The 25352-nt window shown below is 39.3% G+C and overlaps 2 protein-coding genes across 2 annotated transcripts; both read left to right on the top strand.

Annotated features, from left to right (window-relative positions):
• Positions 1 to 10164: 10164 nt before the first annotated feature.
• Positions 10165 to 11835, top strand: LOC137749190 (mediator of RNA polymerase II transcription subunit 9-like). The gene is made up of 6 exons (XM_068489306.1): positions 10165 to 10470; positions 10605 to 10667; positions 10787 to 10867; positions 11137 to 11195; positions 11310 to 11380; positions 11613 to 11835. Exons 1-5 carry the CDS (start codon positions 10234 to 10236, stop codon positions 11365 to 11367), a joined length of 498 nt encoding a protein of 165 aa, XP_068345407.1. The 5' UTR covers positions 10165 to 10233; the 3' UTR covers positions 11368 to 11380; positions 11613 to 11835.
• A 1255-nt stretch (positions 11836 to 13090) lies between these two features.
• On the top strand, positions 13091 to 14206 carry LOC137749287 (LOB domain-containing protein 22-like). Its single transcript, XM_068489386.1, has one exon. It carries the CDS (start codon positions 13091 to 13093, stop codon positions 14030 to 14032), a length of 942 nt encoding a protein of 313 aa, XP_068345487.1. The 3' UTR covers positions 14033 to 14206.
• The last annotated feature ends 11146 nt before the right edge of the window (positions 14207 to 25352 follow it).

The following is a 25352-nucleotide window of genomic DNA, read 5'->3' as shown; positions in this document are numbered from 1 at the left end:
CCAACGATGAAACGGACATTTCCATCCTTGGTCGATAAAATTGTTCATGGAATTTCTCAACCAATTCTTCCCAACTCTGGATGGAGTTTGGTGGGAGATTAATGTACCAAGCAAAAGCTGAACCTGTCAATGAAAAGTTGAACAACCGCAGTTTATGGAAGTCGCTATTGATGTCTCCACATTGGGCCGTGAACCGAGCTACATATTCTAACGAAGATAAGGATGATTCTCCAGCGAAAAGACTGAAGTTGGGGATCTTGAAGCCTTTAGGGTATTCGAACTTTTCCACATAAGCCGAGTATAGATCGATGAATTTTGGGAACTTCGGCCTTTTTTTTAAGGCCGAGTCGATCATTTTTTGGACCTCGGTCATATTGACGGATGTTGCCTGTCAGATCCATCAGATCTACTGCTTGATCCACCTCTTTTTTCTAAGTTAATTGGTTGTAGCCGAGCGAATCCTTTCTCGGCTTGTAATGGAACATTCTTAAAGGGAAGCTGTCGAGGTTGGTCGACGTGGCCATCTTCGAAGGCTTTAATGACCAATAGTTCAAGCATCATGGTCTATGTATCATTATTGCTTCATATTGCGTTAAATAAATCATTTATTTTCTGGCTAATCGACTGCTCGACCCGTCGAGATTGTTCATCAAGTCGTTTTCGAAGAAACGACCTAGTTGGCAGATCAGAACCTTCCCCACCATCTTTATTGCAATCTTCCACTATTCCTTCGACGAAAATGCCTGCTATTTGGTTGGGAATTTCTGGGTTGCGAAGTTGTCCGCTGAGACAAATTTCCTTCTCTCGGCGTGTCGCACTTGTAGCCTTTGGTGGCGCAACAATGAGGGGATTTTGTGCTTGAGACAAATCTTGGCCAGGGCATTGCACTAGTAAGTCAGTTGTTGACTTTCCCATGATTGTTTTCTTCTTTACGGACCGTGTCTCAATGGTCATGAACTCCGAAGGTCTAGCACAAGGTCCCACTGGGCGTGCCAAAATGTTGACCCTAAAAATTACAAAGCCTACGTGGTGCGCAGGCCGAGTAACTAATAAGCTAACTACGTCATTCGGTTAAATGATGGGCTTGCCAACTCGTCGGCTGAGCTCGGCCGAGGAGTAAAATTTGTTGATGTTGCATTGAGCGCGTTACTGACTTCTTTATCTTGCGACTGCGGCCGAGGAAGGAACAAATCTCGGCATTTGGATTCTCAAGCCTGAAGACAAGGCTACTAGTTCTGCAAAGTTCACAAATCGTTGGCGCCGGATTCGGTCACAGTGATTATATTCGTGAGAGTATAAGCACGTCGAATTGACACCAGACTATACGGACACAAGTATTAAAAGGTGATGTATGTCTTGATGGTGAATGTGGTTCGGCCGTCAGAATGCCAAACTCTGAAACTCATTTGTGAGTATCCAATCATAAAATCACTCGGCGTTCAATGCGCCAAATGTCATAACTCGTAACACCTTACTTCGCCGAGAAGGTTAATAAGATGACCTCTGCTAATAAGGATTCGGAAACCCTTCTCGATCGAGACTTGGATAGGTAACCAGTCGGCCTCGACGCAGTGCTGTTTATCCAAACTGAAGGTGCTCCTCGATCGGTTGATTTTACGGCAATAGTGTTGTTTATCCAAACTGAAGGTGTTCGCCGGTTGCCTTCACAGTGCTGTTTATCCAAACTGAAGATGTGTCGACGGGAAAAAGAAAGTAAAAAATCTCAAGATGTTTGAGAGGTTTTGGGAGGGCAATTGTGTGTCGAATTGAAGGTCCCTGAGTTGCACCCTCCTTTCTCTATTTATAGCAGCAAAACCCAATCCTAACCATACTCGAACTAGGACTCCTTACCCCAATCCATTTTATCTCGGCCAATCCCACTTCTATTAAGACTTTGAACTCACCCCCTTTTTGAGGCCATATTCATTGTTGGTCGAGAATCCAAATTACACTAGGACTTCTTCGACCCCTTTGCTCATCCGAACTACTCATTCTTGCGATAGGACTCGACCATCCTTGTTGAATGGCTCGGGACCACCAGGTAGCCCATAGTATATTTGAAACAACTTTGGACCGAACATAAACCAACACTCAGCCCAATAATATTATTTTGGGCCCAAACAAAATGTAATAACCTTTCTTTCCACAATGGTAGCAGCCACCATTTGCATTCTTTTGATTGTTGTTGGAATTAGTCTTCTTAAACTTCCCTTTGTCAATTTTGACTTTGAAGTTCTTTTATATTTGTTTCCTTTGACAACATGAACGTTAGAGGAATCTTGATTTGCAAAATTCTTATCACGATTTCGAGTTTCCTCTTCAATCAAATCCTCCAAACTAATATCTTCCACCATGTGTAGAAGTTTTCTTTCTATAGTTATTCCATGTTTGGGGTAATTTTGCCATAATAGCCCCAACTATCATAGGATTCGGAATAATTATTTTAAGTTCACGAAGCTTTGAGACCAAGACCAATAATTCATGAACTTGGTCTAAGATGGGTTTGTTATCAAACATAGTGAACTCATAATATTTGAACATTAAAAATTTATCGGTACCTCTTTTCTCCGTTGTGTACTTGTGTTCGAGTGCTTCCTATATTTCCTTTGGAGATTGAATGTGTGCGTACATGTCATATAAGCGATTAGATAACGTCCCCAAGATGTGTCCTTGACATACCAATTCATCTTCTTCACATTTCTTTCGATCGGCAACTATTTTGTCCGAGTCTTCATCACTTGGTTCATGAATAAGCTCCAATTTTGGGTCCAACACATAAATGACATTTAGAATAGTAAGCATGAAACACATCTTATTGATAAGAGCATAATTATGTGACTTTGTTAGCTTGTTTCTTTGCATTTAGTAAGTTAGTTTCTATTTATTAGAGTGGTTTAAGCCATTTTCGTGTGTTTGTAGGTCCAAATGGCAAAGTTGGCAAGAAATGGCATTTTGGAGCAATTTGGGGCAATTTTGGGCTGGAATGGATAACTTGCGTATGGAGCACAAGGAATGGACGTTTTTTGTGCTTAAAAGATGCTAGGAATGTGCAAGGAATCAAGAAGAATTAATTAAGGCTTGGAATCAGCTGAAAACAAGGAGACCTTATACAATCCTATCTTATCCAAACCTTACCCAAACTAACCTTATCTTATCTTATCTTATCCTAATCCTATCTTACCTTATCTCCAGCTGCAAGGGAGATTCCTTATCACATTAAACCACTTCTCATCCGATTTAAGGAGTCCTAAAATCATGCAAACAATTAACCCTTTTCCTTCTATAAGTCTGCCGAGTTTACCCCTTTCCTTCCAGAATTTGGAGCCGTGCCTGCCCTATATATATGCATACATTGTGCCGCAGCATTGGGACAGGGAGGGAGAGATTTTCAAAGAGTTTTTAGAGAATTTTAAAGCTTGTGCCGTGCAAGGAAGAAAAACTTTGTGTCACAATCTGCCATCCAAAGGGAGTGCCGCAGCCTGCAATTGGATTGTTGGAGCGTTTCTAGGTGTATTCTATCCTTAGTTTTAGTTCAATGTTTGTTTTAATTTGGTTTTAGTTATGATAGACATGAGGAACTAATTTCGTTTTAGCTAGAGGTGAATTCAAAGCCATGAACATATATGTGATATGAATTGATTATATCTAGTTATTGTTTCGTAAATCGTGAATGCAATTTACTTAACTGTTTGATTGATAACTTATTCTTTTGTGTTGATTAAGGGAGCCCACTTAGTTTGATTGCATGTATTTGATGCTAAAATATAAGGGAGTTTCGCCTAATAGTTATGAACTTATATTTACAAGTAGTGGAGGTTGCTAGTCACGATCGCGTTAAGTAAATTCCTGGCACGAGTATCATGCAGTTCATGGTTACAAATGCCATGTCAATGCTTATGATTTTCATAGAACTTAATGATCTTTGATATGTATCTCTATTATGCAGTTCATGTAGGGAACTTGATAAGAATAATTTGGTTGTCTAGTGAGTCCAAGTCAATGAATTTAGGAAAATCTGATGGTTAATTTGTGCAGTTCATGGTTAACTTGGGGCATTCTCATTCATGGTTTATAGGAATAATAACTGGAAATCGATTTGTATGCATATGTGTCATGTGTGGAGAAGGACCCTCTAACTAGCCTTTCACCCCCTTAATTCACCCAATTTCGTACCTTTAGTTTGTCTCTACAAGTTTGTTCGTTTAAATCTTAAATTTGTCAAAACAACCCCCCCCCCCCCCCCATTTAGTATTCTGAGTCTTTTTAGTTTAATATTCATCCAAACTTCCCTTTAGTTCCTGTTTCGAGTCAATTTAACTTAGTTTGTGTGTTTTGAATCAGTTTACCTTATTTTGAGTAGTTTAAGTTTAGTTTTCTGTTTTCGAGTCTAGTTTAGTGATTTAGAGTTCAATTTGTGTAGATTAGCAGCCCTTCTGATCCCCGGCCTAAAACGATCCCTACTTTCATATACTACAACTATCAAAAAGAGGGATTAAGTTTGTGTGCTATTTTATATCACATCACTTATCCTTCCATCGAGTGAAGTTTGATCCATCAAATTTGTCTAGCTTATAGACATCTTGATTGATAATCTTCAAAGCCATGTTATCAGACTTGTTCTCCATGATGAAAATAACACTTTAAAATTGATATAGTAAATGTAGAATTATGGAGAATAATCCGAATGATGACTTTGAAGTACGACTTGAATCGTTCCCTTAAAGTGTTATTTGCCCCCACTCGAATGAGTTTGCTAAAGGGTTCTTGGCAAATCACTTCTATAGCATACAACAAAGTATGGAATATTCGATTAGCAAAATCGAATTATATTCCCTTAGAAATAACTAGAAAGAAATTATATGAATGTGATGGAGAGAGAAGAGAGAGCAAGGAAATTGTGTATACAACAAATTTCTGAATGATTTTTCTTCTATTATTGTTACCAATATATATATATATATATATAGAGAATTGCACCTTTTAGACATGTCATTTGGTTTGAGTATGCCTTTTCACCATGGGATACAACTTATTGCTCATGGTGATCAAGCGATATAATTATTACGCTGAGATGAATGCTTCTGATTTTCAGATGTTCGGATTTATGTTATACGCAACAGAGTATGCTGCAAAAGACAATGATGGTGGAAGCACTGTATCCATACCAAAGGTGTAACCTTCCCTTACTCTATGAAGTAACTTCCTGTTCATTACTCTTAGAAATTTATCTTCTCCTTTTCCAGGGGAACACAAAATGTATTGCCTCTCATTTGTTCAGATTCCAAGCCACTCGTATATATATTGGAAAGCTTGATGAAATTGGGATTTCACCATAAAACCAATTGGCACTTGAATGTCGTCTATTTGTTTTTCTGTTCATCCTTACTTTCATTTCTTAACGTCGAATTTGCCTCATTACATTCACCCAAACCCACCCCCCCCTCTCCCCTAATTTGATATGTTCTGTTGTTATAGGTTGAAAACATGGGCCGTCTAAATTATGGACTATATATCTTTGACAGGAAGGTGAAGTCAGTACTCAGTTGTAATGAGCAACTGTTCTCTCCATTTCTTGATGAGGTTTATGCAGGCATTACATTTATTTGCCAATGTCATTCAATCTACAATGATTGAATGTTGTCCTACGTACTTTTGATTACAAATATATGGATTTGAATCGCAGTCTGTCATTCTTGTTCATTGTATATGATATATTTTTAGTGGTAGTTTGAACGTCTAAAACCTGAGCAGTGACCTGTAGGTCTGGTTGCAAAACCACAATTCTAATCAAGAGAAACTATGATTAGCAACTTTGGCTTTCCTTTTCAGCCACTCAATTCTAATCAGCATTCTTTGCTGGAGAATTCTCTGTCGGCAAAGAAGACGAAATCAAAGATACATTCATATCATTGAGTGGCTGGGTAAAGGAATTGTGACTACTGACAATTTCAACATGGGAAGATTTTGGCTGCTCCTGTGTTCTTGGTAACAGAAGATGAATTCTTTTACTCGAGATTTAAAATATGTTGCATTTTGCAGTTAAAAGGGACCGTAATGCAACCTGTATCTTCCCACTCCTGTCCTTGGGCATGGGAAGAATGTTGTGGTATGTGTTGAGAGTTGTCCCACATCGGTGAGGGACAAGGTTTGCTATGTGCTTATATGGTCTTGGGCTACTCCCCATATTGCCAATTGGTTTTATGGTGGAACCTCAATTTCATCATGGTATCAGAGCGGGTTGTCCTCGTGTGAAGCCAAACGGCCACACGCGCTCCACGTCACCCAGTTGTTGTCCACGTGTAGGCTTGAAAATCCGCCACACGTGCGGGGGCGTGTTGAGAGTTGTCCCACATCGGTGAGGGACAAGGTTTGCTATGTGCTTATATGGTCTTGGGCTACTCCCCATATTGCCAATTGGTTTTATGGTGGAACCTCAATTTCATCAGTATGAGATGCCAAAAGTTAATTTGAACTGAGTTATATTCTTTTGTTTTCAGCGGTTGCAATGGAAAAGCATTCGTTTCTTACATTCGTTTTGAGTGCTAGTTTTAGCTTGAACATCCACTTGTTTATGTTTTACAATTGCACAGGTCATATCGGAGCTAGAATCCCCAAACCCGGAGTTTGTGTGCATCAGCTTTAGTGCCACTTCGTAAATATGAGATGATCGTGTCTGAAAACATAACCGGACTTCAACTGTTTGTCTCCTTTTCGAAATGCTGGTCCTGAAGAAAAATCTTCCACCATGTTTCATTGATGATAGTTAACAGAGTGTATGCGGAAAAACTAGGGATTAAATAAAAAATCATGTCATTTATTTCAAGTGTTTCAACATCAACTCGCATTCAAACGTAACAACTCAAATGTAGCAAATTTGCTCCCGGGACACACCGGGACAGTCAACACTAATGCTACAGAAATTACAGATTGCATCTAAAGAAAAACTCATTCGGCTTACTTGTTCGTGTCGTCTTGTCTTGTTCCTACAGCTGCAGTGGCTGCTGCTGTCATGGCAGCTGCCGCTGCACCGACCTTGGCACCACCTGCAGCCTTCGCTGCACCGGCTACTTTGGCAAATACCGCTATCCCTCCCACTAACGTGGCTCTCAAGGCAACTGTTGGTTTTACTGCCATATCTATCTTATGCCGTTACCTGCATTTTCCATCGATATTAGAGTCTTTTTATTGGGCCAAAAACCATCTCTCGTAAACCTGAAAATTGTGCATTTCACACCAGGAAATTATAAATGAAGATGATCAAGCATTACAATTGATAGGAGCATATTTATGCGACTTAGTTAGCTTGTTTTATTGCATTTACATAGCTAATTTCTACTTGTTAGAGTGTTTTAAGCTATTTTCGTGTGTTTTCAGGTTCAATTGACGAAGTTGGCAAGAAAGTACAATTTGGAGCATTTTAGAGCAGTTTTGGGTTTGGAATGGATTGCACATGCATGGAGCAAGATGGATGGATGAATTTGAAGATCAAGAGAGGCTAGGAATGTGATTAACATCTGGAAGAATTAAATTGAAGACTTGGAAGATAAGCAATCAACTACAAAGAAGGAATATTATCCAAATTTCCTTATCTTATCCAAACCTTATCCAACCTTATCTTATCTTATCCTATCCTAATCTTTTCCTACCTTAATTCCAGCTTCAAAGAGGACTCCTTTTCACATTAAAACACCTAAATATCATGTTCTAGAAGCTCTATTTTTGTGCCCTAAGTTTATGCTACATGTAACCCTTCTAGAAGTTCTAGAATTTGCCACAATGACCATTCCTTGTCCTCCTTGGAATCTGATTGAAAGTGTCCTTGTTCTTTGGTGATTTGGAGTCCCAATTCCTCTCATTTTCAGCCCAAATTTGTGCCTTCCCTTCACCCTATAAATACATGATGCCACAACACTCATAAACCACCACCCTCTACCACAATTTTACACCACACCATCCATCACACCTGGTGCCGTGCTTGCCATTCAAAACGTTGGATTGTTGGAGCGTTTCTAGGTGTATTCTATTCTTTGTTTTCAATGTTTAAATTTAATTATCTTTGTTTTGCGAACATGAGGAACTAAATTCGTTTTAGTTAGAGGTGAATTTAAAGCCATGAACATATATATGATATGAATTGATTTCATCCAATTATTGTTTCATAAATCATGAATGCGATTTATTTATCTGTTTGATTGATAACTTATTCTTCTATGTTGATTAAGGAGGCCTACTTAGTTTGCATGCATGAATTTGATGCTAGAATAAAAGGGAGTTTCACATAATAGCTATTCACTTATATTCACAAGTAGTGGAAGTCACTAGTCATGATTGTGTTAAGTGAATCCTTGGTAGAAGTCTCATGCATTTCATAGTGATGAATGCCTTGTTAATGCTTATGATTTTCATAGAACTTAATGACTTTTGATATGTATCTCTATCATGCATTTCATATAGGGAACTTGAGAAAGATAATTTGGTTGTAATGCGTATTCATTCAATTCAATGAAATAAGGAAAATCTGATGGTTGGTTGTGCGATGCAATTAACTTGGGGCATTGTCATTCATGGTTTAAAGGAATAATAATTGGAAATCGATTTGTATGCATATGTGTCATGTGTGGAGATGAACCCTCTAGCTAGCCATTCACCCATATTTCACCTAATTTCATCCAAGTTGTTTAGAGGCTTTGCAATCTGTTTGCCTTATTTTCGCCCAAAACCCAATCCCCCTTTACTTGGTTGTGTCTTTTAGTTAGAATCTGTCCAAATTTATGTTTTTAAGTGTTTTGAGTCAAGTTAAAAGTAATTTTCGTCCAAATCATCCTTTAGAGTCTAGTTTGAGTCTATTTGATTGTTTTGTGCTGTTTTGAGTCTTTTAGTTTCTTTTGAGTCATATAAGTTTGGTTAAGTGTTTTTAAGTTTAGTTTTGTGTTTTTAAGTCAGTTTAGAGTAGATTAGCATCCCTTCTAATCCTCGGTTTAGAACAATCCCTACTTATACATACTACAATCATAGGGTTTTAATTTGAGTGTTAGAATATTTCACATCAACAATGTATAATAGTGCTGGACCATTGGCAGCTATCAGAGATTACGTAACACCACACCTGATGCTGCCTGATAAAACTTTGTTTTTAAATGGAGGCAATTCATTCAACAATTTTTTAGCTAGTTTTAATTTGAAAACAGCTATATTGAGCTTTTCCCAAGAGTATGACATGGGTTACTTCCGTGCCGTGGCACTTAGTACTTAAACATTGGCTCGAGCCATTTTCTCTACCCCTTCTTACCCTGAAAAATCAGGGGCACCCCGCGTCCTTGAACCGATAACCAAATTGCAGTTGCAGAAAATATTCTCACGTTCTAATACCATCAACATACAACTTTTCAAGTTGCCAGCTTAACATTCATTAACATGTATCTCAATTCAAAACATCACATTAATTAAACAATCAACCAACAATCATGGACAAATCAAACGAATTACCCATCTTTCAATCAGATTTCTAACCTCAAAAAGTAGGTTTCTTTTGCATAAGGCAATCAAATCACAAATACCCAGATGATAATTTCACTAATATCATATAATTTGATCACCAAATCTCCCAAAACCAGCACCACAAACATTCATTCATACATGCATAAATACATGCATACAGCATACAGCATACATGCATAAATACATGCATACAGCATACAGCATACAGCATACATGCATAAATACATGCATACAGCATAAATACATGCATACAGCATACAGCATACATGCATAAATACATGCATACAGCATACAGCATACAGCATACATGCATAAATACATGCATACAGCATACAGCATACATGCATACACGCATACATTGGAATTAGAAAACGAACCTCCCAAAGAAAAGGAACTTGGTTCCTGCACAAAATCGAAAGCTTTTTATCGTCTGCAACCAAAATTTGGGGAGAGCGAGAGATCCAAACGCTGCCCCGCCTTTGAATAACTCCCTTCGCCCTAGGAAGCTGGAATTGGGGTCTGCAATTCTTCACAAAGGCAATGGCCTCAGTCCCCTCTCCTCTAAAACGACGTAGTTCAACACCGGGGCTCCAATTTGGGTTAAAGGCCCAATTAATTAAAAAATAACCCGTACGACATGTCGTATGATACCGAGCTCTGGCCGGTTGTTCAATTCAATATCTGCAGTCAGTTTTCCACTTCGGGGAATCTGTGAATCTGTACGGCGGAGAGAAGATGGAGCATTCGTATTCCGGCGGCAGCGGAGGAGGAGGAAGCTGGAATATGATTCCAAGCGTGCTGACCCACAGTAACCCCTCCACGCCCTCGAGCCAGGATCATATGTACCTCCACCATCAGCAGCAGCAGCAGCGTCTTCTTCTTCAGCAACAGCAGCAGCAGCAGCAGCAACAACAGCAACATCAACAGCAGCAGCATCACCAGTCGCTCGCCTCACATTTCCATCTCTTCCATGTACCCAAACTCAAAAACCCTAACTTCTACACATTTATATACATCTCTGTGTGTGTGTATATATATACAATCACAAATGCATATTGGTTTGAATTTATGCTTAATTTTGTTGGGTTTGCTTTGGTATAATGCAGTTGGTGGAGAAATTAGCGGACACGATCGAGAATGGAACTAGGGATCAGCAGTCTGATGCATTGGTATTATTTTGTAATTGGGGGTTTTCGAATGTTTTTTTGTTAAAGTTGTTATTTTGAAGGTTTGTGATGAATTTAGGGTTCAATTTATGAATTGTGTAATGGGTTCTGAATTCTGATAGGTTAGCGATTTGAACAACCACTTTGAGAAGTGCCAGCAGCTGCTCAACTCCATATCCGGATCGATCAGCACCAAGGCTTTGGTAATTGAGTTATTTTGATTGTTTGTTGCAGGATAATCAATGGGGGATGCATCGGATGACATTGTTTAATGTGAGACTTTATGTGGAGTGTGGTCTTGATTAAGGTCTCCGGCATGTTATGTTTTCATTCCATTTGGTTCGCAAATTTAAATATGGTCGATGATTTGGAGTAATAGTTTGGTAGCAGAACATGCCACAATGTATTACAATATAGCATTTTCTTAGTATTGGAGTGGAATGTTGAAGATTTGTGTGGCTTTTGGTTGTAGACGGTTGAGCGACAGAAGCAGAAGTTGGAAGAAAGTGAGCAATTGTTGCATCAGAGGAAGTGTGTACACTCTAGTGCTCTATTGGTTGTATTTAATACTAAGTAAATATGTTGGTTTCTTGATTCAATTTTATGACATGTTGCTTTTGTTCTCGTTGTTGAATTGAATTCCAGGGACCTGATTACAAAGTACAGAAGGTCTGTTGAAGACCTCCTCAGCTCTGAACCTTAGCTGTTTGTGAATCGTAAGACGTTCCCTTCCTTTATTTAGATTAGAGCTCGTAAAATAAAAATGTCTTTGCCTTCGGCTCCTTGCTGTTTCAGAATTATCTATTAAGAAACTGTGTGTGCACTTTTTTGTTTTTGACATCAAACCTTGTCTCCGAAAATCAGAACAAAAAATTGCGTGTATATTACTTACAATGTCCCAAGAATTATGGAACGGCTTCTCACCGTCATTTTGAATTCTGAATTCAGATCTTCTTGCAATTGAGATATGCACAACTGCTGAAATTCAAGAGGAAGGGTCGACAAGCTTTGGATAGTTGGTGTACTGCATGTTAATTAGTTGTTGAGAAGAAACTTTCCGAGTTATTGTAGTTGTACATTGAAGTCGATTTCTGTATCTGTTTGTAGCTACTGAACCGTAGTCATTTATTCTCTTTGTATCATCTAGCAATTTCATGGAATGAGTTGGAGATTTACTTTACACTTGTGTTCCTTCGTAAGATATCGAGTCTCCTGCCGCTGTTTTTGTGTACCTTTTGGTTCATTAATACTCGAATCACGAAGAGTAATCCCGAATTGCCCTAATCTCTTATCAGTATCACATCATGTACTGGCTCTGGCTCTAAAATTGCATTATGCAACCTCACACTTTTCCGAGCCTGGCGAACTAGAGCTGATTATAATGTCCCTCGAGTTGGCTACTTTGATCATCGGACCAAAGACTTGGAGTCGAGTCCAATACACACCTCTCTAAGGTCATCTCCAACCGAAAATGCTAAATATGGTTCCGTCTAGAATTATAGTTCTATAAGAAATTATTTTTAAATGAACACTATCAAGCCATAGGCATATGTCATTTCCAACCGAAGGAACTAAATATAGTCTCTCAATAATTTATTAGTTTTAAGTTTATACTATAAATTTATTAGTTAATTTAATAAAATTATCGTTGGATATTTTTAAATGTAACTGTTGAATTTAAATCAATTATGCAATTGAGGAGCTGGGTCCCAAAAAAAGGACTAAGCGGGGGGCTACATTTGGCTATACATCACCTCTTTGGCCAAATAATGGCTTGGTGGGCTCCATAAAATGATGGCCTAGCCATTGATTTGAGATGAGTTTTTGGGCAAATCAAGCCAGTTTTTGGCTTTTGGACCTGTAACCCTCTCCGTTGGAGATGGCTTAAGCTTTGAACCTAACATGCACCACGCATGGAGAAGTTCTTGTGTCCAGCAACGTGCATACAATACACTCACAACGGGTAACCGCGGATGTAACATTTAAAAGTATTTTAGATACCTCAACGCCTTTTAACTTGTTAATTATATTTTTAAGGAAATTAAGATTATTTCATATTGTGTAATGCTAATTTGGTTTTACCCAAAAACAGACAAAGCATCCTCTTTCTATTTTTGGCTAATAATCAAATTAAGACACCACCTAATCTTACACCACCCTAAACTAATCACATTTCATTAACCAAAAATTCCCCAACAGAAACCGTTAAGATATCTGCCTCTCTGTCCCTCTTATCTCTCCCCATCCCTCATTCCCCCTTTCCTCCTCACTTCCATTGAGAAAATAAGGGAAGCCCCCTCCCCACCCCCCAGAAAAAAAAGCCTCATCAAGAAAAAAAACAGCCTCCACCACCCCCGCCGGAAACGCATCCCATTCCAACAGCACCAACAACGCATCAACCCCCCGAAAAAGAAAAGAAATTTATCATGAGTAGTAGTGGCCATAGCCATAACCACACTCATCACATTTTGACGACAACCACAACACCGTCAACAAAAGGCAACGGCAACACGCAGGCTTGCGCTGCGTGCAAATACCAGCGCAGAAAGTGCGCCCCCGACTGCATTCTAGCCCCTTACTTCCCCCACGACCGCCAGCGCCAGTTCCTCAACGCTCACAAGCTCTTTGGCGTCAGCAACATCACGAAAATCATCAAACACCTTGACCAGCCCGATAAGGATGAGGCCATGCGCACCATCATCTTCCAGTCTGACGTTCGCGCCAATGATCCTGTTGGCGGTTGTTACAGAATCATTCACGAGATGCAGCGCTTGATCGAATACAACAAGGCTGAGCTCGACATTGTTCTTCACCAGCTAGCCATATGCACAGCTCAGGCACAAGTTCATCAACAACAACATCAAAACCCGATTCAAATGCCGGAAATCGGAGATCAAAACACGTGCGATCTATTGATTAACGGGGATCCTTTGAGCTTGTGCGGCAACCCAATGGGGCATTTCCATTATATTCAACAACCTCATCCTCCTCACCATGCAGTTGCACTGCAGCAAGAACAACCGCACGAACAACAACAACTGCCTTATGTGTTTGTTCAAAACAACGCTAACAGCAACAATAACAGTGACAATAATAATGGGGGCCCACATGTACATCCACATCATCAACATTTGCATGAAGATGTGAGCATGTGGGCCATGCAGGATTCTATGTCTTCCTTGGATATCAAGCAATGTGGTGGTGGGATGAATGGGATTGCCAATGGATGTGAGGATTTGAAACCGTTCCTTGATCAGATGGGTTGTGGTGATGATCATGAGAGAAATAATGGGGAGGTTGTCGATATTAACGGTGATCATCAACACAGGTTTGTAGTGACAAACACAGAATTACTTATGTCTTCCTAATGTTTTTTTTCCTTCATTTTTTTATTTTTTATTTTTAAATCGAGGGTGATAGTTGGGTTAGATTTGAGGGTAAATTTTTTTACCAATTGAGCTAGAAGCCCCTCTGCGTGATTTTCAATCGAATGTAGCTATTCTTCTTTGCGATTTAAGAAATGAGTCAATAAAATGACCCCCTTTCCCCTTTTTTTATTAAAAAAAAAAAAAAAAAAAAAAACAAAAGATTCAAGGTCCAAAGATAATTCAACTAGTGGGACACATATATTTATTTAGCATTACTCTTGCGTTTCAACGAAAAATTTGGACAACTAAGCACTCGAGATCCTTCAATCAATGCTTGAACGCCCTCTGCCCTTGAGAACCGTTCGAAGCCCTTCGAGTGGTTAAAATTCTAAAAGTTGAGAAAAGAATGGGAAAGTCTCATACAAAATTCATCCTCCTCCTTGTCACTTGCTAATCTTAATTAATTAATTAAGTTGTCACTTGAAATTGCAGTGAGGAAGCATTGTTAAGGGTAGATAGAGCGAGTTGAACAGAAGAAGGAGAGTTAGCAAGCTAACAATGTGCACATGGTCTAAATAGATGGTCTTTCTAGCGTTATTCTTTAAATAGACATGAGAATTCTCAATTTCCCCTAAAAGATTTTTTGTTCTGTAGAATAAGACCATGTCCGATGCTTAAAGGTCGAACCCAAATTTTAGAACCTTGTCTGACCGTCGCAAATACTTGTATGACCGTCAAATATACTTTCTAAACTACATCGGTTTTTTGGTGCGATACTTTTCTTACGACCAAAACATTGTGTCGAAAAATGTTTTTCCAACAATAAAATGTTATTTATAAGAGCGCATATTGTTTTTCCAACAATAATATGTTATTTGCGATGATCCAACTTCGTCAACAAGATTAAAAGGATACAAATACAATATTTTTGTTTTTAGTGTTAATAATATTTTCAATGTCAATTTTTATTGAAAGAATTGTTTTATACTAATCAAATCATATATTCAACTACATATACAAAATAAAATAAAAAATCAATGTAAAAAATTTAAAAGTATTTGTTACAATCCTATGATATGTCTATCTTATAACGCTAGTTTTATATCAAGCAGAATATAATCATCAATTGGTAAGAAATCTAAACAATGAAAATCAGAAAATAAACATAAGTTGTAATGAAGAGCCTTGCATAATTTTAGCTTAAGGTGTGAGCATAGTAACCACCAATCTATACCATAAATAATGCAGTAGTCGAAGTGAAAATTAAACACACCTCCAATACATTCTTCAATTTTTCTTGTACCACCCTAAGATCAGAGGATGCTCATAAATCCAAAGAATCTAAAAAAATGTAAGGAAAGTAAAACTATATGCACAATTTAACAATTCTGATGTTTCACAGTTTGCTGAAATCCAAAACTAGCTACAAAGCTAGCACAATACATACTTTAAGTATTCTAATACTATAGCCCACACACTACATTACATATTCTAGGGTAAATTACATAAAACTACCTCAACTATTGGGCCAACCACAGTTTCATACCTCATCTTTAAAACATTTCAATGTTATACCTAATCTTACAAATTTGTTGCAATGTCATACCTTCGTTAGTTTGTCTATCAATTATTCCGTTAAATGCTGACATGGCTTGAGGTGGGGTTCACTCCCTTGACCAACTGGATTAAAAAAATTAATTAAATATTAAAAAAAAATTATTTGTTTAAAAAGGTGGGATCCATCCTGTAACATCCCACATCGTCCAAGGAAATGGATCCTGTAAACCTTATATGTATATTCCCATCTCTACCTAGCATGAGGCCTTTTGGGAGCTCATTGACTTCGGGTTTTGTAAGAACTCCGAAGTTAAGCGAGTTCGCGCGAGAGTAATCCCAGGATGGGTGACCCATTGGGAAGTTCCCGTGTGAGTTCCTAGAAACGAAACTGTGAGGACGTGGTCGGGGCCCAAAGCGGACAATATCATGCTACGGTGGAGTCAAGGCCGGGATGTGGTGGGGGCCCGGGCCAGGATGTGACAATTTGGTATCAGAGCTAACCTTTGGCTGTGGTGTGCCGACGAGGACGTTGGGCCCCTAAGGGGGGTGGATTGTAAGATCCCACATCGCCCAGGGGAGTGATCCTTATATGTATATTCCTATCCCTACCTAGCACGAGGCTTTTTGGGAGCTTACTGGCTTCGGCTTCCATGGGAACTCCGAAGTTAAACGAGTAGCGCACGAGAGTAATCCCAGGATGGGTGACCCATTGGGAAGTTCCTGTGTGAGTTCCTAGAAACAAAACTATGAGGGCGTGTTCGGGGCCCAAAGCGGACAATATCGTGCTATGGTGGAGTCAAGCCCGGGATGTGGTGGGAGCCTGGGTCGGGATGTGACAATTGGGATCAGAGCCAATCTCTAGCCAGATGTGTGCCAACGAGGACGTCGAGCCCCTAAGAGGGGTGGATTGTAACATCCCACATCGCCCAGGGAAATGGATCCTGTAAACCTTATATGTGTATTCCCATCTCTACCTAGCACAAGGCCTTTTAGGAGCTCACTGGCTTTGGGTTTCGTAGGAATTTCAAAGTTAAGCGAGTTTGCATGAGAGTAATCCCAGGATGGGTGACCCATTGGGAAGTTCCCGTGTGAGTTCCTAGAAACAAAACCGTGAGGGCATGGTCGGGGCCCAAAGCGGACAATATCGTGCTATGGTAGAGTCGAGCCTGGGATGTGATGGGGGCTTGGGCCAGGATGTGACACATCCTTTACAAACCCATCACCCCACCTTTTATTCCCATCAAAAATTTTCCATGTTCCCCGTCTTACCCCAACCCTATACCAAAACCACCGCAAACCTAGATCCCATCCTCACCAACATCCCCCCCAACCCTCCCCAGCCACTCATCCAACTCCCTCACTCATCTCTTTTCTCCCCAGAAACAAACAAATTTTGAAACCAAAAAAACCCATAATTTTTTGATTTCTCAACAAACCTAGCCAAATTTCTTAGCATACTCGTCATCGAAGCCTGGGAGCTGGGCATGCCGCCCTGGCAAATGTCCTAGAGCGATGAAGCCCCACCTCTAGACCCAATTGACTTTGCGTTCTCCTTCGAAAAGCTCATAGGAGAGAGATGAGATAGAGAGAGTGGGAAATGTTTGAGTAAATGATGACGAGTAGGGAAGGTGGTTACTAAGGAGAAAACAAAGGGGACCGGGTCGAGTTCGAGCCCGTGAGAGGTGGAGATCTAGTGGAATGGAGGGATGAAGATGAACGGAGGGAGCGAGAGGAGAGGAAATGAGGGAAGGGGAGTCGAAGAGGTGGAGGAGGTGAGGTTAGGGTGACTGGAGATAGGTGATGTCACATCCCGGCCCGGGCCGGACCACTTCCCGGGCCCGCTCCACCACCGTAGCACGATATTGTCCGCTTTGGGCTTACCATTCCCTCATGGTTTTGTTTTTGGGAACTCACGAGCAACTTCCCAGTGGGTCACCCATCATGGGATTGCTCTAGCCCCTTTCTCGCTTAACTTCGGAGTTCCTACGGAACCCGAAGCCAGTGAGCTCCCAAAAGGCCTCGTGCTAGGTAAGGATGAGAATATACATTTAAGGATCATTCCTCTGGGCGATGTGGGATGTCACAATCCACCCCCCTTAGGGGCCCGACATCCTCGTCGGCACATTTCCAGCCAGGGATTGGCTCTGATACCAATTTCACATCCCGGCCCGGGCCGGACCACTTCCCGGGCCCGCTCCACCACCGTAGCACGATATTGTCCGCTTTGGGCTTACCATTCCCTCACAGGGATGTGACAGGTGAGTTCGATGTCTGGGTGAACTAGGAATAAGGGGTGGGGTGATGGGTTTGTAGGGGATAGGTCCCACCCTTTTTTAATAAAAATATTTAAATGATTTTATTTTTTGTTTTTAATATTTAATTAATTTTTTAATCCAGTTTGCCTAGGGAGTGGTCCTCGCTTCAAGCCACGTCAGCATTTAACAAAAGAATTGACAGACAAACTGACGGAGATATGACATTACAACAAATTCATAAGATAAAGTATGACATTGAAATGTTTTAAACAAACGTTAACTTGTTTTTTTTTTTTTTTTTGTTTTTTTTTTTGTTGAGGTTGAAAACAGTCCAAATGCATCCCAAATAGAAAAACTGTGTACTTTTGACAGTCAATAAGCTTTTGATCCTTTGATTACTAATTCTTATGGTCCTAGTAGTGTATTATCTGAGTTCATTTGCCTAAATTCCAAAGGGTGTGAAACGCTCCCTCATACAATTCCATGATTGCCAAAAGCAGTCCAAATGCACTCCAACTAGAAAAATAGTTTACTTTTGATACCCAATAAGCTTTTGTACTTTTGAGTATTCATTCTTATGGTCCTAGTAGCACATCATATTTGTTTGACTGCTTAAGTTCTAATGGTTGTCAAACGCATGCTCCAATGTTTTTCTTTATACCGAAAACTGTCCAAATGCACTCCAAATAGAAAAACTGTGTACTTTGACATGCAATATACTTTTGATCTTTTGAGTACTCATTCTTATGGTCTTAGTGGCGCATTATATGTGTTTATTTGCTTAAGTTCCAATATGTGTTAAACGAACATTTGTTTGTTTTTTTTATTAATGCCAAAAACAGTCCAAATGCAATGCAAATAAAAAAAAAACTATGTACTTTTGGCACCCAATAAGCTTGTGATCTTTTACATACTAATTCTTTTGGTCTTAGCAATGTATTATATAGGTTTATTTGCCTAAGTTCCAAAAGGTGTGAAACCCTTGCTCATATCATACCGTGAATGCCAAAAACTGTCCAAATGTACTCCAAATAGAAAAAATGTGTACTTTTGACACCTAATTAGGTTTTGAGCTTTTGAGTACTCATTCTTATGATCCTGGTAGGACATTATATGCCTTAATTGCTTATATTCTAAGGGTTGTCAATCTCATGCTCCTATGTTTTTATTTATGCCGAATACAATCCAAATGCACTATTAAGGTGAGGGTTAGTTTTCAGGGGCCAGATTAGGTTAGAGTTCTTGGGGATTATTTTAATTTTGTAAGTAATAGTTATATGATTTTATTTTGTAATTGCAATTGTAGTTTTATATTTGTTTAGTTATAGAATTTAATTTTTAAATTAATAATTTCAGTTTTAATTACGTTTGTGAAAAGTGTGTCATTAGTCATTTTGGGATAAATTTGTAAAATTTAGTTACATTTTTTTAGATGAAAGGGCAAGTGCAGTTGAAATTAGTTATTTTAAGAGAATTTGTTAATTTCAATCTTAGGATAATTTTTTGGATATTGTGATTTATTTGGTATTTTAAGTATTAATTTTATTCAATTTTAAATTGTGTAGATGTCTCGGCTCATTTCTAGTGGCAGGGCTATGAGCAGTGGATCCCCTGTACCTCCTCCATCACCTCCTACTGCGAAGAGTGCTCCACTGACAATGGTGCCTCCAATGGTTGAGGTAGGAGCACCCAACGTGACATAGGCACGTCTTCGCTGGCGTTTTCGCCTAGTGCATGTCATACTCACCGGCGCGCCTGCACCCCCAAGACAACATCATCATCCACATTCGATGGTGACGGCACACACCCATGTAAAATAACAACATTCAATTTGCAAATTAATGTTAGGTTAATCAATAGTTGTTAAATATAAATTGTTGCAACTCTTATGGATATTTTATGTTCAATCCAACTTGTAGCATGTTGCAATTGTATATTTGGTGCCAAATTTTGTTATTAAATTGTTGTAATTGTTGGTTGGATATCCTATATTTTTATTATTGTTTGCAGAGTTTGGGAAATGTTATAATTATAGGGGAGGCTCTGCCAAAATTTCAGTAGAATTTTTACTGTATGTTTGACGTTTTTAATTTTTTTGTTGCAAAAAAAAAAAAAAAAAAAAAAAAAAAAAAACACCTAGGGACATTACCGATAGCTAAAGACGGGAAATGTCACTCGGGTAACCAACGGGTGTATCACGATTGGAAACAACGAGCAGCATGGGGTTGCACCTACGCCAAAGCAGCATAATGCATTGGTCCACGACGTGGGACACGTTGTTCAGACCCTATGCAATGCAAATCTTGGCGCAAGATCCTAGTGGACATGAAGGGTAAGGTTCGCACCACGTCTTTAAGACCAATTGCCCTTTGCTATGGAAATCTTAGCGCGAGATCTTAGCAGAGATTAAGGGTAAGGTCTTTTTGTTGGTAAGTACCTAATTTTGTTTTATTTATTTTTATATAAAGTTCAAATATAAGGGTAAGGTCCCCGCACTTCATTTACAACTACCCCATCCTAGGCAGCACTGTCACCAGCTGCCCTTGCCTGGGTGGCACCACCTTTGGCTACACCTATTTGGGTAAACTGCTCTTCAGCTGCTCCACTAATGACGCTCTCGAAGGAAAACTTAAGCAGATATTCGGAAAAAATAGCAAAAAACTCGAGGTCCTTGTTAGAAAAATCTTAGCCAGACAACATGCCAAGAAAATGATCTAAGTAGCCAAGCTTGTAAAAGTCAGCTTGACCTTTGGCACTAATAACCTACTGGACTTCTCACTCTTTAGTTGCTTATTCTCTTCATTCAGGTTAGTACGAGCACTCTGCAACTCATCTTTTTCCTTTTTCAGTTTCTCGCTGGCAAACAACACTTCTTCCAAGTCCACTTCTTTGGACTCAAGTCTATTGGCAACATTCTTGAGTCAAACCACATCATTATGCATGGTGAGCAGCTCTACGTCCTTGGCATCACGGGCAGACCGAAGTTCTGAAATGACATGGTCGAGGTCCTGCATTAGCATCACTTGGTCCTTAATCTATTTTTTTTTTTGTAATGTCGTACTTCCCCTAGATCACGTCAAGTTGAGCTTTCAAGTCACTGATCTCCTAGAGAATGGTCTCAAGATGCAAAGTAGTAGGGGCAGAGACATTATATCCCTTAAACAGTTGTTAAATATAATTTGTTGCAACTGTTATGGATATTTTGTGTTCAATCCAAATTGTAGCATGCTGCAATTGTGTATTTGATGCCAAATTTTGTTATTAAATTATTGTGATTGTTGGTTGGATATCCTATATTGTTTACTACTACTTGTAGGGTTTGGGAAATGTTATAATTATAAGAGAAGTTTTGCCAAAATTTCAATAGATTTTTTAGTGTACGTTTGATGTTTTTAATTTTTTTTTGCCACTAGAAAAAACACCTAAGGACATTGCCAATAGCTGAAGATGGGGAATGTCACTCGGGTAACCAACGGGCATATCACGATTTGAAACAACAAGAAACATAAAGTTACACCTACGCCAGAGCAGCATAATGCATTGGTCCATGACGTAGGACACATTGTTCGGACCAATTGCCCTATGCTATGGAAGTCTTGGCGCGAGATCCTGGTGAAGATGAAGGGTCAGATTCGCAACACGCCTTTTGGACCAATTGCCCTATGCTGTGGAAATCTTGGCGTGAGATCCTAGCAAAGATGAAGGGTAAGGTTCGCAACTTTTTATCGATAAGCACCTAATTTTGTTTTATTCATTTTTATATAAAGTTCAAATATAAGGGTAAGGTCTCACGCTTCATTTATAGCTGCCCCTGCCTGGGTGGCACCACCTTTGGCAGCACCTATCTAGGCAGACTGATCTTTAACTGCTCCACCAACGATGCTCTTGAAGGAAAACTTAAGCAGATCCTAGGAAGAAATAGCAAAAAAATCGAGGTCATTGTCAGAAAAAGCGTAGTTAGATGGCATGCCAAGAAAATGATCTAGGTAGCCAAGCTTGTAGAAGTCAGCTTGACCTTAGGCAAGAATAACCTATTGGACTTCTCACTCGTCAGTTACTTATTCTCCTCATTCAAGTTAGTACGAGCACCCTATAACTCACATAGTTTATTTTTCAGGTTTTCGCTGGCAAACAACACTTCTTGCAACTCCACTTCCTTGGACTTAAGTCTATTGGCAACCTTCTTGAGTCAAACCATGTGATTATGCATGGCTAACAACTCTGTGTCCTTGGCATCAAGGCAGACCAAAGTTCTGAAACGGTACAGTCAAGGTCCTACACTAGCATCACTTGAACCTTAATCTATTTTTCTGCAACGCCGTAATTCCCCTAGATCATGTCAAGCTGAGCCTTCAAGTTATTGATCTTTTAGCAAGTAGTCTTAAGCTGTAGAGCAGTGGGGGTAGATACATCAGATTGCTTCAAAATGGCAAGTTCAAACTTCAACTCTTTAATTTTCTTAATAGCCTAGCAAACTTCTGCTACCATGGCTGCCACTAATCTCCTTAGCAACCTTGGCGTCATCCTCCTTCATACGCATGTACTCGGTTGCCAAGATCATAGATTTATGCATCATAATAAGCAAGGAATCACTCCGTGAATGAGCCTCTTGCCTCACAAAGAAACTGGAGTCGATAACCTTGTTTACGCCATCAAAGAAATTGGCACATGCTTCTGTGTCCTTAAGCAGATTGGGCTTTAATAGCGCATGGATCTTGGAAAACTCTCCCAAGGTGGGCTTGGCAGGGCATTCACGGCTATTATGCGAGTAAACGCTACTTTCTCAACATGAGGGGGGATGGCCTTGACTCTGTCTTAGCAGTGGAATCATCATCCTCGCTCATTATCGCTGCACATTTCTCTAGAATTAGATCAAACTTGGATACCAAAGGATGTCTCGGAATAAACCTAGGCACAGAGGGGACAATAGAACTCCTTCACTGTGCAATCATGTCAGCGATTGTTCTAGCAACCCTGGGAGCAACAGGCTTCACGGGCTGGGATTTGGTGACTTTTTTCTTAAACTTTGAAGAACTTAAGTCAATCACGAGCCTCTCAGCAATGGACGGGCCCTCGCAACCAATGGCTCTCGAGCAGAAGACGAAGATCTCTTTTTTCGACCTCCACTAGCAACAGGCTCCACAGTAACGATTGGACGAGAAAACGCCTCATCCTTGATCCTCTTAAACTCCTTATTTGGTGGTAGTCCACCTTTCTCTCAACGGAGATGACTGAGCAGCTAGTGCCATTCACCATATTTAGTAGAGATCCCCAAAGTAATGTGCACCTTCTTCATGTCTGGAGAAGTCTTGGGAGTTGAGTGATGCGTGAATTATACGCACACAAATTAAACCCTCTTTTTGTCAATTTGTAGTATAAGTATAAGTAGGGATCGTTCTGGACCGGGGATTAGGAGGGATTGTTGATCTCTTGGAAACTGACTTAAAAACGTAAAAACAATATATAAAACACTATACTAGACTCAAAGAATTCAAAAATACTTTAAAACATAAATTAAACAGATTCTAAGCACTAAAGAACAAGAAAGTAAAGGGGGGGGGGTTTGATTTGACGAGATTAAATTAAATGGACAAATTGTAATTAAAGGCAGAACGTAAATATGAATGAGATGAAAATATGGATGATGAAATAGCCAAGGGGTTCTTCTCCACACATGTTACACTTGCATACAAGATTGATTCTCAGTTGGTCTTTCGATAAATTATGAAACTCAATGCTCCAAGTTAATTAGGTCCGCTTAAATTAACTTTCAAATTTCCCTAGATTCATTGGATTGAATGGAATACGCATTACAACCAAATTATTCTTAATCAAAGTCCCTAACTATGGAATACGCATGATAGAGACATTCAACCAAGATCATTAAGTTCAATGAAAATTATAAGTGTTGACGAGGCATTCGTTACTATGGAATACGCATGAAACTTATGCCAAGAATTCGTTTAACGCGATTGTTTATAAGCAACCTCCACTACTTATGAATATAAGTTCGTAACTATTAGGTGAAACTCACTTATATTCTAGCGTCATATTCATGCATGAAAATTAAGCGCGCATTCTTAATAAACATACATAAATAAGTTATCAATCAAACGGTTAAACGAATTGAATCCACAACTTATGAAATTCCAACGAAAGTAATCAATTCATAATGCAAGTATAAACATAGTTTCGAATCACCCCCTAGCTAAATGGGGGGTTTAGTTCCTCATACAAAACAAAGAGAATTGAATTTAAACTTTGAAATCAAAGAAACACCTAAACATTCCAACAACTCAAACTTGAATTGTATGAACGTTTAGGCCCTCTTATCTTCCTCGTTATTGTAGCACAAGGTCTAAGGTGAGGTTTGGGGGATTATGGAAATGGTAGAGTGGAGTGAAGAGTGATGGAAATGGAAAGATGGTTTGTGTTTGGATTATAAGGGAAGGGGGACTCACGACAATGAGGGAATGGAAGTGTTTGTGGTGTGTTGTGTATGAAAATGAGATGTCCCTGAATGAATGAATGCAAGGGTATTTATAGGAGTAGTGGAGGGAACATATGGCTATGTCATTTGTAGGTGAAGTAAGTGTGTGAGGTTGGTGAAGTAAGTGGAGGTTGTAGGTGAAGTAGGTGGATGTTGTAGGTGAAGTAGGTGGATGTTGTAGGTGAAGTACATGTGTTTAAATGGTTGAAATGTGTAGATGATTATGAGTGATAAGTGATAAGTGTATGATATGTTAAGTGATAAGTGAATGATTTATGATAAGTGATAAATGAATGTATGATATGATAAGTGGTGAATGATATGTGGTGAATGATAAGTGGTAGTGTTTAAGTATTTAAAATAGGGAACAAAGCCCTTCCTTGCATGGCAAGGAAGGGAGACACAAGGAAACACACGACAATGTCCTAAGGTTGCTAGGAATGTTGTTTTTGTGTTCTAAAATGCGTAGGAGTTTTCAATGATGCTCAAACATGAGGTCTTTTTAGGATTTAACTTTCCTACTTCAAGTCTTCAATTTCGTCCATCCTTTTGGCTCCAAGCATATGATATCCATTCCAATCTCTAATTTGCTCCAAAAGGCTCCAAAAGGCATCCTTTTGCATACTTTGCCCTTAGAACCTGAAAACACACAAAAGAAGCATAAAGAACTAAAATAACTAAAGAAACATAACGTAAATGTACGAGAACAAGCCATTTAAGTCGCATAAATATGCTCCTATCAAATACCCCCACACTTAGCTTTTGCTAGTCCTCGAGCAAAACAGAAAAACAAAACAAAAAGAACAAAACACAACCTACACCTTCCAACAATCGTATCAGGGATTTCCAATGCACATGACAAGTTAAAAATCATTATTCCCACAGATTTTAGTCATCTTCACACTTAAGTACATTCTTAATCATAGTCACCATATACTAGTTCACAATTAAGCATTTAAAACCATGTTTTGAATGTAGTAACATGCCTTAGAGAATTTGCTCAATTCCTTACAAGATA

This window comes from Pyrus communis, chromosome 11, assembly GCF_963583255.1.
Source record: "Pyrus communis chromosome 11, drPyrComm1.1, whole genome shotgun sequence".
Taxonomy (NCBI): domain Eukaryota; kingdom Viridiplantae; phylum Streptophyta; class Magnoliopsida; order Rosales; family Rosaceae; genus Pyrus; species Pyrus communis.
The sequence above is the reverse complement of the archived record's forward strand: the minus strand, read 5'-3'. Positions and strand labels throughout refer to the sequence as shown.